This window comes from Gymnodraco acuticeps, unplaced genomic scaffold, assembly GCF_902827175.1.
Source record: "Gymnodraco acuticeps unplaced genomic scaffold, fGymAcu1.1, whole genome shotgun sequence".
NCBI classification, from domain to species: domain Eukaryota; kingdom Metazoa; phylum Chordata; class Actinopteri; order Perciformes; family Bathydraconidae; genus Gymnodraco; species Gymnodraco acuticeps.
In genome coordinates, this window is record NW_022992059.1 from 821251 (window position 1) to 839120 (window position 17870).

The window sequence follows — 17870 nt, forward strand, 5'->3', positions numbered from 1 at the left end:
GGAGGAATATTGTATAATATTTGTGTCATTCTCTTCCCTAAACGCTACTTATATATTTTAGATTACTACTCAAAAGAGTCAGCCTTTAAACATGGCGTCTGGATCTATAGGTGTTAAAGGCTCCACATTCCCAATAGTATGAGTAGATGAGGTTACGTTGTTACTGGTGAATTGGTTACCAAATGACCCAAGAAGCATAAGAAGACAGTTATGTTGGACAAACGTCAAGAGAAACTGAGAATGAGAGAAAATGGATTGACATTTCGTTTATACTGGCACCTTGTGGCGTTAAAGGCAAGATCAGATTCTAAATCCACACACAATAAATAAAGCTTTGAGCGCTTCTTGGTGAGCGTTACCTGTGTTTTCTCTCACTATATGAATTGTCCTCTGGTGTGGGTGCAGGAGTGTTCATGCCTCTGGGTCTGGTGCTGCAGCCGTGGATGGGTTCTGCAGCGATGGCCGCCTCCTCAGTTTCTGTGGTACTGTCTTCTTTACTGCTGAGAATGTGAGTCCATTTATGATGAATGGATGGTGTTGTTTGTTGGTATAATTTACTATATTTTCTTTATTTGTACTTGTATTGAGTTTCATGTTTTTTATGTTTTTATTACATTAGTAAATGTACTTCTTGTTTTTTTATTTGTTGTTGTTTTTTTCTCAATAATGTTAGCTGAGTTTACTTTTTGTTGTTGTTTTATCCTAAAGTAGAAAAGGCTTTTTGACCTCGCCTTTCACATTTATTTTTTACAGTCCTTTAGTGTGTGTTTAGAAAAATCTGTGATTAGTTCTGTATACTGTTGGGAGTCCCTGTTTGCTTATTATAGTAGACTTTTATAGACATCCCCAAATGTATGCCTGTAAGTAAATCCATACTTTGAGGTCAAGTAGCCCAAATCCAATTAGTACACATGATTTCCTCCTTTCTTTTTACAGTATAAATTAAGACATATTTCATTCAACTGCAATATATGCATATTACCTTTTGATTCCTTCCCTGAGAAATCCAATGAATTTAGTTTGCTAAGGCCTCTCTTCATAAGAATTGATTCCATCTTTTTCATAATTTTGTATCTGACCTGGGATCAGAGGTGAATATATGAATCTGTTTCCTGCAGGTACAAGAAGACGTCGGCGGAGCTCTATGAGGTGCGAGCGCTGGGCCAGATGAGGAGCCTGCGCTCATCTCAGATCAGCACACATCTGGGTCTGGACGGCCCGCGGCGCAGCCCCTCGCTCCCCCCTACAGCCCGGGAGCCATTGAGCCAAAGCCCCACCGACCCCCCACACAGCCAGGGAGCGTCCATTAACTCCGTGCAGCAGCGGGACCTGCGTGTGTTGTGACGGGAAAAGGGAAGAAGGACTGAGATGAGTTTCTGGTTCTCATGTTTACGCTTTGTGTCCATGTATTTATGTAAATAGATAAGGCTAATTGTACACAGAAACTCAATAAGTGCTCTTATTTTAGCGGGCACGTTAACTTTTCACATGAATCTACAACTTTCTTAGTGAAATGTCTGAAAATCAAGCTGCTATTACTGAAGCATTGTTTTTATTTTATTCACTATGTGACACGAGTTAATATGAAATATGTTTGCCCGTGTGTAACAGCTGTACAAATGCACTTTTACGATAGACTCAAAGTAAAGCTACAGTGTTTGGATCAGACTGTGTGAGTCTCAGGTTTGAATACTGCATGAGTAGATTACACTTTCTCGAACGTGATGGAGGGCGGACTTTCTGGACTTTTCCTTCAAATGTATTTTTAGCTGTGCCGAGGATAATTCATATAAATGTAATGATTCATGCTCTCTATAACCAGAGGGAAACAGTTTCACAAAAGATACAGAGCCTTCGGGGGTATAAATATGTTTTATTGTTTGTTTTTGTGTTAATAGTTTCTTTTTTATTTTGAAATATTTTCCCTTTTTTTAAATTATTATTCATCTATTCAATATCATACATGAACATCATACATTACATACATTTATTAAAGTCCAGGGGCAAACATGCAAAGCCACAAAACACGACATAAAGAAAAAAAAGGAAAGACAAATACATGTTGATACTTCAAATTAAATATTTTTTAAATACCTTATTATTCCTAATGTTTTTAATAGTGCTAATGTATTGTTTAAGTTCTTGATAGAAATATTCCAAATTTGGTTTGGAGTCAGCCCATTTATTTTTATGGATGTGACATTTCCCTAAAAATAAAATGAACTGCACAAAAAAGACTAAATCTGCGTCCATACCATCGGCCCTGAAGTACTTATGAATGTCTCTATCCTGGAGTATAAATATGACATCTACTACAGTGGACATTTAGACAGACGAGAGCAGGAAAAGCTAAGGTGTAATTAACAACATTAACGATGTAATGAATCACACCTGGGCCTTTCCTGCAAAGCCAAAAGTTCTTGAAAATAGTTTCTTGTAATACTGACTGTAGACAAAATAATCTGCTGTTCACACACATGGGATATAGGTAAATACTAGAGGATAATTTCACTCTAATTGTGACAGTTTGCAATCCTATTACTAATTAGGAGCATAGACTGTATAAATGGACGTAGTGTCCGTGACGTCACTCACTAGGTATCTGCAGAGTTGCTGTGAAGCCCGAAGAAGGCGAGGTCGGGCCACTGCCATCTCGACAGTGACGTCATCGTCTAACTCCGGCCTGCTCCAGCTGAATCCAAATAAGGGCAAAGAGGCGGGACCTGCTACCACCGAGCTGGAAGCTCCTGAGCTAGCTGAGGCTAACATGCTAAGCAGTGCTGGCTGCTCTGCGATGCTAGCCCGCTAATCTACGTCTGTTGCTCCCGGGTTGTACACAGCTGTCACATTTTACGTTGCTTAAGGTAAGCAGACATGAAACTATTGTAACGTTCGACAATAGGAGTCGGAAACAGGCTTCAAGTTATTTGGTTTAATAACTCCTTTGATCGCATACAGATATAGGTTACACAGGTTACAGATCGCAGGTTCAACATCACTCAGTACTCCACTCCCAAAAGCAGGGTCAACGTCACAACTCCCCAGCCCTCCCCCTCTGCTCCCCCAACCACAGGCCCGCACACCGACCAGCGTTACTGTGCAGCTCTGTGATTGGCAGAGAGACGGGGGATGCTTGAGTGACACACCCAGCACCCTATACAGGGTCGCTACACTACCCCCCTACTACAAAGTTACTCGCCCATGAGGAACAAATAAAACCTAGAACAAAACCTGCAACTAAACACAAACCCACAGCAGCGAGAACGTGTAACACATTTCTTAGTTGAACTAGGAAGGTCTGGGTGGACTACCATCACTTCCAGTGAGACCAGGGCACATTCTTGCCCTCTACAGGAACCGAGGGGTCTCACTACTAACTTTATCTACCACACAAAGTCTCTGAACCGACTCGGGGGTCGTGTCTGCCTTCTCGGCAGGGGGGTTGGGGACAGGGGGTGCCGGTTCTGGTCCAGGCGGGGGAAAGAGGAAGAAAGTGGGGGGGGGGACTCAGTCCCTTCTCCTGGTTGCTGTCTTTCACCAGTCCCTCCCTCTTCTGCTGCCCATCTACTTTACCCACCACCGCCACCACCTCTTTGGCCCGCCCCTTCCTCCTCATCCCCTCGGTCTTTGGCCTTTTGCTGTCTCCAACCTGTGTGCAGTCCCCATTGTCTGCTGAAACCTCTGTTCCGAAAGCCTGCGATCCTTTTCGTGCCCCAGGCTTGACACCCACTTCGCCTTCTACAGGTGAGTCTTTATTTTCCGCGAGGCCTTGGCCCACGCTGTCAGTCCCCGGGCCGCCACCTGGCCCCTACTCCACTGTCGCGGTCTCCACTGGAAGCATAGCAGCCCGCTGGTCCTGAAAAATCCCCTCCAGGAGGTCCTCGAGCGCAGTTTCCCTCTGGTTGTTGGCCCCGGCTACTTCTGCAAACGTCCTCCTACGCCCAGGACAGCTACGGTAGAGGTGATCGGTCCCACCACAGCCATGGCAGGCCTTGGGCACAGTGCAGTTTTTAGCTTCATGACCCCCTTGGCCACAAAACCGGCAGCTGGTGCCAGTGCACCCTCCCTCCGTGTGGCCTGATTGCCTGCACCGCCGGCAGGAAGCTGGCTGACGCGGGTAAAAGAGGTACCCTCGATCTCCTTCAAGATTAAAAGAGGCAGGCGGGTGCTTGAGGCCGCCAACACCCTCTGGCTCAGATTTAAGCAGCACCTGGAACTGCCTTCGACCTGTCCAGAACCCCATTGTGTCCTTGACGTGTCTTGCTGCAGTCACTACTTATGAGGTTACATTGTTAACATAGGAGCATGGCCACGCCTAAAACTCTGCCTCGAACCATGGCCACCCCTATTTATATCCGGCAAAACTTCCGGCCACTGCTTGTCTCCATCCTTTCAAAGACTGACAGGCAGACCGTGATTCACGCCGCGCGCCGTCACGATTCAAACAAGATAAACGCTACCACGAGACCATTCAACTCACCATGGATCCCGAACTGCTGATCAACTCGCCGGAGTCAGATGAAGACCTCTTCGACATCGGCTACCCGCCATCCGCGGTTCAGCAATCGGATCTAAGCCAAGCATCCGAACGGAGCCGCGTGCGCTCGGCAATCAGTGTCCCACACACCAGCCGCCACCGCTCTCACTCAAGCTCCCCCGAACGAGATACCTCCAACTCCAGACAGGTCCCAGGCTTCGTCTACTCCGCCAGTGAGGGCAAACAACCGGGGCCACAACAGGCACAGCCAGCGGCAATCTCTCCACCACCGGCAGCCTGCCTCATTCGCAGCCCCCGGCCACTTGCAGCGGCGCACTCGACACGACTGTGGGACGGAGCCGCGATCCGAAACGGCGCTCGAACTCAGGAGGTGGACAGTCATTCAACTCCAACATTTCCCGAAAGAAAACGGCATCCACTTTAATCGAAATGACAACAAGGCTAGACTGTTCAACCTCTACAAAGCCTACAGCAGCACAACGGCAAGAACAACGAGACACACAGCTCTTCCTGCTCCAGTGCCAACCACCGCGCGACGCGCGCGCACCACGGGTCGTGACGTCACAGGCCTCCGTCCTCCTTCACGGACTCTTTCTAGCTGCCGCCTCATGCACATCTGCTCTTTCTGCGGTGGTGCTCAAGCCAGCAGCACCTGCCCTCACACCCCAACTACACCAGCAGATTGACCAGCACAGCACCTCAGCACACCCGTCAAGGTAAGCAACTTGGCTACCGCCTTAGTAAATCATCCAGATAGACAGTTTGTTTAGTTTCTCACCAATGGCTTCTCCCATGGTTTCCACCCAGGCATAGCAATACTTCCTGACACATCTCACATCTGCCACAACCTTCAGTCCGCTTTAACAGAACCTCACACCGTCGACACCTTACTGGCCAAAGAAGTCAAAGAAGGATTCATGATAGGCCCATTCGATAGTCCCCCCTTTCCAGTGTTCCGCATCAGTCCAATAGGCATAGCTACTAGGAAATACTCCGGGAAAAAGAGGCTCATAATAGACCTGTCTTCTCCACACGGCTCAGCCATCCCGAGCATTAACAGCGTCATTCCAAGCCCAGACTTTTCGATGCAATACGCAAACATCGACCACGCCATCACCCTCATCCGCTCAGCAGGCTGCGGAGCATGGCTCTCTAAGGCAGACATCACCAGTGCATTCAAGATCTTGCCTATTCACCCAGACTTCTGGCGTTTCTTCGGAGTGTACTGGAAGGGAGCCTATTACTTCTCAGTACGCCTCATATTCGGCTGCAGAAGCAGTCCCAAAATCTTTGATTCCCTTTCAGAAGCTCTGTGCTGGATCTTGACAAACAACCACAGACTCCCCTATGTGCTCCATCTTCTTGACGACTTTCTCATCGTCACTCCACCATCCTCACCCTCCTGCCACGGGCTGAGCACACTCATACAAAAATGTTCAGACCTTGGCATCCCTCTGTCTGAAGAGAAAACCTCAGGGCCTAAAACCTCTATTGAGTTTCTAGGCATCACCCTGGACTCAATGTCTTTCCAGGCTTCTCTACACTCAGAAAAAGTACAGCACATCACTCTCCTCACGAAACGGCAGCTGTTAGCCCTCCTCAGCCACCTAAATTACGCCATCCGCATAATACCTCAAGCAAAACCCTTCTTGTCCAACCTGCTGAAAAGAGCGGCGTCAGTTCCCTCCATCAACTATCGACTAGTTCTCGACGACACATGCAAAATGGAAATGCACCTTTGGCAGGATTTCTTGTCCTCGTGGAACGGCATCTTTCTTTTATGATGACTTCATTACCAAACCCGAGGATATCCAACTCTTCACTGACGCAGCCCCCTCCATAGGCTTCGGCGGCTACTATGCAGGGAGATGGTTCTCATCCACCTGTCCCCCAGAGTTCACAGCTCTCAATTCACAGACGCTTTCTCCTTCATCCGCACTTCACGAACTATATCCCATCATCATAGCTGCCATTCTTTGGGGGCATGAATGGTCTAGGAAAGCTATACTCATCCACACCGATAACAGCGCAGTCGTAGAGATCCTTAACAAAGGCCGATCTCGCTCCCTAGCCATCATGCAGTTCCTCCGCAGACTCACCTTAATCTCTGCCCAACACCAGTTCATCCTCAAAGCAGCACACATCCCAGGTCATGAGAATGGCATCGCTGACTCTTTGTCTCGTTTCCAATTTCAGAAATTCAGATACTTGGCCCCAGAGGCGGATCTCCATCCCATACCAGTCCCACCGTTTTCAGCCACCACCTTCAACTAAACCCACAACTGGAACTACTCTCACACGCTTCACGGGAAGCCATCCTCAACAGCCTTGCCCCAAGCACCTTGTCAGCCTATCTCACCGGCTGGAATTGCTTTAAGGCATATCACGGCGCATACCAGCTACCATTCCCCACTCTGGACGTCATATCCGTCTGCAATTTCATTACTCACGCTCATTCCATCCGTAAGTGCCGGACATCCACCATTCAGACATACTTAATAATAATAATAATATATTTTATTTATAAGCGCACTTTTCATTTGCGTAAACAAAACTCAAAGTGCTACAAAATTAAAAATTAAAAAGTGTTGGAGTCAGAGTGGTTTTAAAACCCACCTCGGCTCCGCGTGTTCGTTTGGTGAGCATCTTGTAAAATCATAAAGGAAGGAATTCAAAGCACCAGATACAGGGTTAAACAATAATCTGTTTTAATGATAAAAGGTAAGAATACATTACACTTCTCAAAGGGGTAGGCCCACCCCCTGCTCTGGTCCAAATGCCGGGAGAACCTCATCGTCTTGACGGCAGGAGGAAAGAGACCGGACACAAGGACTCAACAGGAGATATTGTAAAAACAAGGGAGGAGCTGTATGGATGCTACCCCCATACAGGTAATCTATTGGCCCATATATAAACGATGGGCTTTCGTAGCGTATCAGCGCGCACATACCGCACATCTGGTATTTCTGCAGCTTTCACACACACACATTCTTCAGACTTCCCTCTCTGCTCCCCTCCCCCATCTAGTCTCCTGTCCTGCACAACTGCATCTTATTTCACATAGAGTAATTTAAGCACATTTAAGCCTACTTCTTCACAATGTTGTGGCAATTTAGTACTCACAACATGAAAGAATCAAACAGAGAAGTCAATAGAATGCAAACACCAGTATAATTGAGCAGTTATTATACTGCAACGCACACACATTCTACCCTCTGCTGTCTATAGCATATGTCTATATAAGGATATTTAGTTTTCACTCCTCATGTCTCCAGCTTCTTGTTCATATAAACTGCTACTATTAAATACAAAGTACTTAAGTACTGTAGAGTTATATTTGTATTTATTCATGTTAGCAAACTATGGATAAGCTTAAAATGAAAATAATTTGGGTAAAACTGTGAGCTGCATTTGGGGCCTGTTGACATGTGTTTTTGAGGACAAAGGAAGATGGGGGAAGGTGAGAGCATGTCCTGATTTGCATTCAACTTAGAACGAGCTACAGTGGTTGTGATGTTAAGAGAGGTCCCTTGGGTTTCTCTGGTGGTTATCAACAGTAGCAGTTAAGTGAATACTGTTCAAACAATACCTGTGTTTGTGTTTTATATTGATTTCTCTGTTTTATCCTTTCATAAATGTAAGGACTACAAATGGCTATAAACATTCTGGGCTGGTTGGAGTAAACAGGGTTTTATTGCTCTGTGGGGGAGGTGTAGGTATGCAGGCCTTGAGACTTTTGGTTGTAAGGTGAGCCTGTTTGGTTTCCTGCTGGCCAGCGTTGCGTCTCCCAATGAGATGACCTGAAAAGATGACCAGCTGACCTAACACCAAACCCCTCCTTCTTACTCTGGTATATATCCGGTGGATCCCTGGCGTTCGGGCTCTTCTTCACATGCTGCCCTCGGGTGAAAGTAGCTCTGCAGTATGCGAACCAGTGCAGGAGTAAGCCGGCATTACTCCTTAAGCATTACAATATAACTGTAATATATCATGTTGTATTGTAATGATTGTATTGCATTGTCATATTGCCATTAAAGTAGATTATTGTTAACGGTTACTTTGTAGATATGGATTCCTTCCTGTATTATAAACAGCTTCATAGGAACGCGCGGAGATTTGAAAAGCGGATCAGCTATCCCTTTAAATCTCCAACAAAATGGTGACCCGACGTCTAGATATAACGAAGCTGAGGAAGAATTCAGACGCTTTCAAACATCTCAGACAATCAGCAGGACTCTGCAACTTTGCAAATAAGGTAAGCAGACGATGAAAGTCGCCTGTCTGTAATTGGATACGCTAAAACTTTAGGATTGTCTGTAGGCGTTTCACAATGTTTTTATAGTTTAAATGGAATATACAATGCATATTTTACTATGTTAGGAAAGTTATATACAAAACGTAAACGTTGATCGACAGGTAGACGAAAGTCCTGCGTGACGTAAAATAGAGCAGTTTGGCGCGGATCTGCAGGTAGATTATTCCTGAGTGGCGTGGAGATGGTGCAGTTTGTTTGAATGCGAGGTTTGATTCCTGCACGACAAAACCTGGAAACTCGATATATCAGATCGAGTCGCCGTTTAAAACTGGGGTTTAAATAACAGACCAATGCTAAAAGCTTAAAGCCAGAGGTCTGTTATATATTAAATCGAGGGAGAACGTTTCCCTTTGTCTGGAAACTTCTGCTGCTGCCATCTAGTGGCTGAAAGGGGGTATCACACCCTTGAAACTTCTGCTGCTGCCATCTAGTGGCTGAAAGGGGTTATCACACCCTTGAAACTTCTGCGAGCTTAGAGTTTAATCATTACATTGCTGGCCGGTATTGAAGACGGGAAGCACGTTCCCAGTATATAAACAAAACAATAAGGGATTGAACATTTTTTACAACGACAGCACCAAGAGATGAGTAAACTCAAGAATCTGTAGAGTGTAAATACATTGTGCAAAACACATTTTACACTCGAACTGTTTGCAAATTTAGACCATATAAATAAATGTTCAGAAAGAAGACATAGGCCTACACTTGATTCAAATTTCATTACTGTGATCCGATTGGTGTGCCCTGCAGGTTTACTATTGTTCGAAGTAACAGTGGGATTTAAAATGAGAGAAGATATGGAGATGTTCTTTCATAGTGTGTGGAATATGTGATGCTGGAAACATGTAAGTATTTCGGAGTTGTGTTGGGTAAATATGTAACAATGGATGAAACAATTTTTGGAGTGAGTTTTTGTAATTACATGGCATTTAACAACTAAGACAGATAGTATGATTAGAAAGAGACAGAGTGGAAAGGGTTGGATTTATTTAACATCAGTGGGCTAGAGTTCTTATAGGTAATGTGTACCGGGACCTGGACTCCCCCTCTGAGTTAGAAAGGCTTTGATCCCGACCCTCCAAGCAGACAACGAGACCTAACCCAACAGGAGACTCCTCCTTCTCCATCGTACAGACAGAGAACCAGAGCTGAACCAACAACGACCTGAGGCATCCAGAACCAAACCAGCATGCTGACAAAGAGGCAAACTCTCATCGGTCCCTCAAACAGGACATGAAGTTCCAAACTGCGCCGCGAGATTTGGCACAATAGACATGAGAGCAGAATCCGCCCTCCATAAAAACAGCAGAGAGACTGTAAAGGAGGAGTGCAACAACAGTGGCATGATGGGGCTGCAGATGTGACTGGGCCAATGGCTGCCTACAAAAGTTACAGTGGATGGATTCAACAGCTGATGGACTGAAGAGAAGACAGAATCAGAGGAGTTGGCATGGTCGATTAGAAGTGAGGAGGCCGGGGTCACGGCTTGAGAAAACCAGGGGAGGAGGAAAGGAGAACGGGAATGAGTGAGTTACACATAAACACACTTATTCACGAAACGCACATTTAAATAACTTGAATTAACTTCATAAATACGTAAAGACAGAAAGATTTATTAATCATTTGGTAAATTAAAAATAGCAGTAAAGAGGAAACTATTAAAGTGAAATGATAATCATCCTAAAACACACTGACAGAGTAGAACCATATTCTTCAATATTTTCATCATGTTAACAAATCATTCTTTAAGACATTTTTATTCACGTGTGAATAAAGTAGTGATCTCATTGGTTACAATATTGATCACCATTAAAAGGATAGTTTTAGGAACCACTCTATAGGACAAATCTTTGTTTGTATTAATGGCTAGTGCCAAGCCACATATTAAATTCCAATCTAAAGTGTTGATTTCACCATTGTGGCATAGTTATTACCAGACTTCGGTTTTAAATCCTTGATAAAGGAGGGAGTAATTGTGGCATGTTCGGACACCCAAGGTTCCACACACTGCTAAAGAGTTTAACATCGTTTTTTAAGTAGACCAGAATTATAATGAGCTATGAAATGCAGAGCGACACAGATCCTAGTAATGTTTTGACTCAAGATAATAGTTATGTACACAAGTTTCTGAAATAGATCATTAGACATTTTAATACTAATTAGGTGTAATTGGATTGCAGTAGTAGTGGTACTCGAAGGAAGTGAGTTTTGTACCAAGTTTCAGGAAAAGTGGGAGGCAGAAGTCCCAATGACAAGTGAGAATCATCTTGAAAATTATAGTTGAAATCGTGACATATTTTTGTAGACAAAGGATACTGGCCTATGCTGAAATGTCAAAGTCTCTGCAGAGCACGACACATGGCCAAAAAAGACGGAGACCAACTGACCTTTGACCCTGACCGACAGTGTAACTTGACAAGGCACTGTGGATGACTGACTCTGGGGTGGACCTGACCAAACTTGACATGACAACCAGACAGTGTGAGTGTGAATGAATGCCAGCATGTGATCAGTGTAACTGCATGATTCTAAAACAATAACTAACCAAGCATGTTTTTGGACTAACATATTATTTTGGAGCTCCAAGGGAAACGAGAGGTTTCCTAAAAATCCCACAAAAAGGGGAAACCGCACATGTGATATTTTACTCTCACATGAGTTGGCGGTTTGCAAATGTAAAACTAAAAGCTGAAGATTCTGTTTCTTTTAGGCCTGAAGGACGGAGAGGAACACTTCTTTTCACTGAAGTGTTCACTGTGGAAATAATGATAATGATGTCAAATTGAAAATAATGTTCGTTATGTCCCTAACCAATTACCTGACAGTTTTTGTTCCCCTCCCATTACAGGCTTTTGTTACACATGATTTCATGTGTAAAAGGGGGGAGTGAGTATAATGTATAAATGTCAACATGGCTGTAAAATTCACAATTTAAATTTTTCTTTTAAGGATTGACAGAAACCTTCCGCCCCAACCCAGATGTTCAAACTGAGCATTGAATGTAATTAACCTGCTCCATATCTGGGGATAAGATACTGTTTGATGAATGTTGAGATGTTTCTAAATATTGATTTGAATTATAACAGGTAATGCAGAAGCAGTGGCCAAGGGGCTACTGTGAAACCGAAGAAGTTGACCTGTGATAGTTAAACAGTTTTGTAATATTTTAACAGACATTAGAGTAACTGAGGTTTGAAATGTAGAAAGAACATATTACAGTTAAGTTAAGCTAAAACATAGTAATGTAATGAGACAGAATTTAATTTAGACAACATCATGTAACTAGCCTGGTAAAGGAGTAAAAGCCATAGACTTTATTGTTTAGGTCATTATGGGGATATACATTTCATCTAAATTTATAATAGAAAGACATTTGATGACAGTTTGTTGGAATTCTGTATTCATTTTTTCAGCGTGATAATATCTAAGCACTGACAGGTAGAAGCAGTATCACCAGGAAATCATTCACTTTGTTAGCATCGTGATTTTGGTTGTTTTTGAATCCATAACATTAGTGTGTTTCTTTACCAGAAACATTAGCAGTTCATATTATATTTGGATTTTAAATAGGATTTCATTTAAAAATAAACACGGATGCTTGTCAGAAATTCAGAGCTATTGAAATATGTTATTTAGTTTACCTAAAGATGTTGAGGTTCTTATTTAGTTGGCACAATCCAAGTATTAAGATTCTGAAGCTGCACTGGCAGATAGGAGGTCTACAATTAATTTGGAAAACCTGTTCACAGACGGCTGTTGTTTCAAGACACCCCACCAAGAGGCTCCAAGTGGGTCAAAACAGCTGAGCGTAGGCTTGAGGGAGTTGTATCAGATTTCTCCACACAGGTCGCTGGCGCCAAAAGGGGGACCCGAGAAGCACGAGGCCGACAGCAGAGTTCGAGTGGCTGAAAGTCATCAGGACAAAGTGGCTCAACCCCAGGCTCTCCGGCCCCGACCGAGTGACCCAGCGGACCTCTTATGCCGTCTGCCTGGGAGAAAAGGGGGACAGCTCGTACCACGGGAGCCAGTGTGCGGCGGGGAAACCACCTACTAGGACCAGGGGACGACATCAGGACGGACGTGGCCCTGGCAGACGTGGACTACTCGGAAGCAGCAGACTGGAGGAGCAGGACCCTGGAGACATCCTTACAGCAGACGACCCGGGAGGCATCATCAGCGGGCCGGAGAAGGAGGATCGGGAAGACATCTCTACAGCATCGACCCGGAAGCCGCCATCAGCGGGCCGGAGGACGAGGAGGAGGAAGACATCTCTCTAGCAGGCAGCCCAGAAGCTGCTGTCAGCGGATTGGGGGGACAAAGACACAACAAGCCAGGACGGCACAGGGGACTTTTCGAGGCAGCAGAGGAGTCTACTTCGCTCTGATCAGTTCTACCCGTGAAGGGAAAGCTGCATCTCCCCCTCCCTATTAGCTGTCCTTGTGGGCTATTCCTCCGAGGGGGGGGGGGGGCTGATGATTCTAGCACTCAGCTACCCCCTCATGGTTCCTTCACTGCCATGGAAAGTGGTGTTCTGTCTCCATGAAGGTTTCAAGTACTCTAAATACCAGCTTCGGATGGATTTACGGACACAGTAGAAAAGAATGACAGTGGGTATATTTCAAAATGCCTTGTCTAAGTTTATCTCTGGAGAAGGAGATAAAAAGGGGGATTTGTAGAGTTATATTTGTATTTATTCATGTTAGCAAACTATGGATAAGCTTAAAATGAGAATAATTTGGATAAAACTGTGAGCTGCATTTGGGGCCTGTTGACATGTGTTTTTGAGGACAAAGGAAGATGGGGGAAGGTGAGAGCATGTCCTGATTTTCATTCAACTTAGAACGAGCTACAGTGGTTGTGATGTTAAGAGAGGTCCCTTGGGTTTCTCTGGTGGTTATCAACAGTAGCAGTTAAGTGAATACTGTTCAAACAATACCTGTGTTTGTGTTTTATATTGATTTCTCTGTTTTATCCTTTCATAAATGTAAGGACTACAAATTGCTATAAACATTCTGGGCTGGTTGGAGTAAACAGGGTTTTATTGCTCTGGGGGAGGTGTAGGTATGCAGGCCTTGAGACCTTTTGTTGTAAAGTGAGCCTGTTTGGTTTCCTGCTGGCCAGCGTTGCGTCTCCCAATGAGATGACCTGAAAAGATGACCAGCTGACCTAACACCAAACCCCTCCTTCTTACTCTGGTATATATCCGGTGGATCCCTGGCGTTCGGGCTCTTCTTCACATGCTGCCCTCGGGTGAAAGTAGCTCTGCAGTATGCGAACCAGTGCAGGAGTAAGCCGGCATTACTCCTTAAGCATTACAATATAACTGTAATATATCATGTTGTATTGTAATGATTGTATTGCATTGTCATATTGCCATTAAAGTAGATTATTGTTAACGGTTACTTTGTAGATATGGATTCCTTCCTGTATTATAAACAGCTTCATAGGAACGCGCGGAGATTTGAAAAGCGGATCAGCTATCCCTTTAAATCTCCAACAGTACACACATGAATATATAAAAACACACTTCTTATATATCAGGGGACATTAAAATGAATATACCAACAATTACACTGATTAAACTTCCTGCTATAATGTGTTAATTTAATTCTCTTCATTTCCCCCTTTTTATCTCTTTCTCCAGAGAGAAACTTACACAAGGCATTTTGAAACATAACTACTGTCATTCTTTTCTACTGTGTCTGTCCCAACATTGTATAAATCTATCAGAAACTGAGACCCAAAGTACATGAACTCTTTGGGAACAGAACACCACTTTCCATGGCAGTGAAGGAACCATGAGAGGGCAACCTGAGTGCTAGAAAGCAGTCTCCTTGTGTGGTGAATCATCAGCCCCCCCCCCCTCAGAGGAATACGCCAACACAAGTACACACATGAATATATAAAAACACACTACTTATATATCAGGGGACATTAAAATGAATATACCAAAAATGACACTGTATTAAACTTCCTGCTATAATGTGTTAATTTAATTCTCTTCATTAGGGTGAAACAAATAAACAAAAACAATAAAAAACAATAAAAAAACAATTAAAACAACATAATAAAAGCTGTGACATTCATGCCGGCATGGCATAATGTGGGGGATTTAAAAATCTAGTTAAAGGCTATTCTAAAAAGATGCGTTTTTAGGCCTTTTTTGAAAGCCTCCACAGTCTGTGGTGTCCTCAGCTGGTTTGGGAGGGCATTCCACAGTCTTACCTTACATCTTACATTGCATTTAGCTGACGCTTTTATCCAAAGCGACTTACAATAAGTGCGTTCGACCAACAAAATACAACTTGAAGAAAACAGAATCATATAAGTACATCAGGCTTCATAGAGCAAAAACATTTCAAGTGCTACTCAACTGGCTTTAGATAAGCCAGTCCTTTATTAGTATAAAAGTCTCGGAGCAGAAGGCTCGGTCTCCTATGGTCTTCAGTTTTGTCCTTGGTGGGATGAGGAGGTTTTCCTTTACTGAACGTAGGTTCCTCGTGGAGGTTTGTGGGATGAGCAATTCCTTGATGTAGGAGGGAGCATTTCCATATATGCACTGATGAGTGAAGAGGGTGATTTTGTAGTCAATCCTGAGTGAGACCGGGAGCCAGTGCAGTGATTTGAGGATGGGTGTGATGTGTTCGTACTTGGCCGGAATTAACTTCTTCATTAAAATAGCCAGTGGCCAACCATGTCCTTCCACGTCCCATAGCCACGTCACAATGCTTATCAAAGGCTTACGTAAGCAGGAACCCTCCCTCACAGCCAAACGACTGCCACTCACTTCCGACCTTCTCAGCCTCTGCATCCGTTCCCTACGCTCAGGATACTTATCACCAATGGTCGACCTTACCCTAGAATGCATGTTCCTGCTAGCATTCTTCAGCTTCCTGCGAAGCTCCGAATTCGCACCCACTTCATCCGCCTACAACCCTCACCACCACCCCAGACTATCCGACATATCCCTCCACACAAACAACTCTCTCATATTCAAACTCCGAAGGAGCAAAACAGATCAGCTGGGAATTTCTTTCCCCATCCACATCTTCCGCCTGAACTCGTATCTCAGCCCATACGAGCCACTAACCAAAAACCTCAGCGCAAGGTACGCTGCACACGCAACGCCTCAACACCCACTCTTTCTCACCGAAACAGGGAAAATGGCCACACGTTTTTGGTTCCAGAAACACTTCCACAATGTCTTGCTTTTTTCGGGGATATGCTCAGAACACTATTCGAGCCATTCCTTCCGCATTGGCGCAGCGTAATCAGCCCACACAGATCATGCCGGAGACGGAACCCCCACTCTGAGTCTCCCACTGCACGGACCACAGCTCGTCCTCCCAGACCATCCCATCTCTGCTGTGGAGAGACGAGCTGCTCTCTCTGGTCTGATTGGTCTAAAGAACATGCAGGGAAAAAACACAAAATACTGTATAAAACAAGAGAAGCAACCTCACTTTTACTTAACTGGAAGTTCTGAGTACTTCTTCCACCTCTGCTTGATAGGAATCAGGATTTATTTTTAAAAATCATTAAAAATTGGCAAGGAGGAACGCTTCACGAATTTGCGTGTCATCCTTGCGTCACCAGCGAACTGTTCTTCTCTGTTCCAATGTTCCAATTTCTGGATCAATGGCTGTCCAGGATTTGTTCCAATTTGTTCACCAATGGGAGGCCGGATAATATATACATTTTTATTTTAATACCGGGAATTTCTGGCACCAATATAATTTCTCTGTACTTATAGAGTCAATGAATTGAATATTATTAATTAGAAGGGCACACATATGAATGTGTGCCCTTCTAATTAATAATATTCAATTCATTAAGATGTATGCTACAGCCCTAGGGAATAGTAATGTGGACTGTAATTAATGTTGAGACCGTTTGACAGGAGAGAGGTCGAGCTTTACAGACTAAGGTCAGCGTTAGATATTCAAGAAAATATTTTGAGTGGCGGCTCAAAGAGATGGGCCACAATGGGCCACTGAACCATCGGATTATTGAACAGCAAACTCATTGGAATTGTTTTAATTGAATTATAGATCTATCTTTTTCATTTGGCCTCAGCACCCCCCCTCCCGCGTCCATTCGCGCTATCTCGCTGTCTCCCAGCAAGCAGGAAACCACACCAGTAAGCTAGCTCACACTGTCAGCTCCTCGCAGCAGCGTGCCAGTGGGCGAGCTGACCAATCAGAGCACACTGGGCTCACAGGGAGGGGGGGGGGGGGGGAGCTCCAACAAGCCGTTTAGGACAGAGTGAAATTCAGTGAATACACATACTATACAGAGATGCTGTATGAGAAACCAATGTGAGTTTGGAAAATTGCACAATATCAATCTATTCTAGTAGACCTCAACAATGGAATTATGATCACTAGAAATGGCCATGTCATGGGACCTTTACATTACATGTTATAACTCAAAAAACTAATACAGGACCAAAAATAAAACACTGAAAACTCTAATAAAAATTGATGGATTGAAGATATGGACGAATTCATTTCAATAAAAATGGGCAAACTAAATCACAGGTTTGAAGGGATTTATTTGGAGTAAAGTCCAGTGACAAGTGATAGACAGTGCACACGCAGTAAAGGGCATCGTTTAAAAGTGACGCTGGAGTGAACAAGGACATCCCAACTCATACCTGAGGACTCCTCTGTCCTCGCTTCTCTTCCTCCCGTCTCTCACTCATCTTCGTAACGAGGAGGCCAAATAAGCAATTAGGATGAACCTTTTGTCTTTTACCATCTTCTTTTCCTTGATCTCAATGGAAAAGTTCAATGGTTAAAGGTCAAATTTGCCAAGGAGAATGCATGAGAAAAAAAGACAACCATTGTGCTACATGGGGATTATACAAAGCAAGAGTGGATGGTTTTCAAACATAATAATAATAAGTAGAAAATGTGACACAATGCTATCAAATGAAATGTTGGATTCCTGTCTGGGACTCAATTACTTATTATCTCCTTTCAAGGATGTTTTTTATTTGATCCATTGTGTATGATTAAACTGCAAAGGCAGAGGTTATTGATATCTGAATGGTCA

At 44.0% G+C, this 17870-nt stretch overlaps 2 protein-coding genes across 2 annotated transcripts in view; both read left to right on the top strand.

Annotated features, from left to right (window-relative positions):
- The window catches only part of atp7b (ATPase copper transporting beta), a 29835-nt gene extending 27593 nt beyond the window's left edge, over positions 1 to 2242 (top strand). Inside the window, exons 20-21 of the mRNA XM_034202177.1 lie at positions 406 to 508; positions 1119 to 2242. Coding sequence (XP_034058068.1) covers positions 406 to 508; positions 1119 to 1344 — 329 coding nt within the window. The 3' untranslated portion in view covers positions 1345 to 2242. The remainder of the gene's footprint in view (positions 1 to 405; positions 509 to 1118) is intronic.
- A 2897-nt stretch (positions 2243 to 5139) lies between these two features.
- On the top strand, positions 5140 to 7767 carry LOC117537032. The gene is given in 2 exon segments (XM_034202208.1): positions 5140 to 6266; positions 6268 to 7767. Coding segments are annotated over 2 exon segments (1356 nt in total). The 5' UTR covers positions 5140 to 5415; the 3' UTR covers positions 6773 to 7767.
- Positions 7768 to 17870: the final 10103 nt, after the last annotated feature.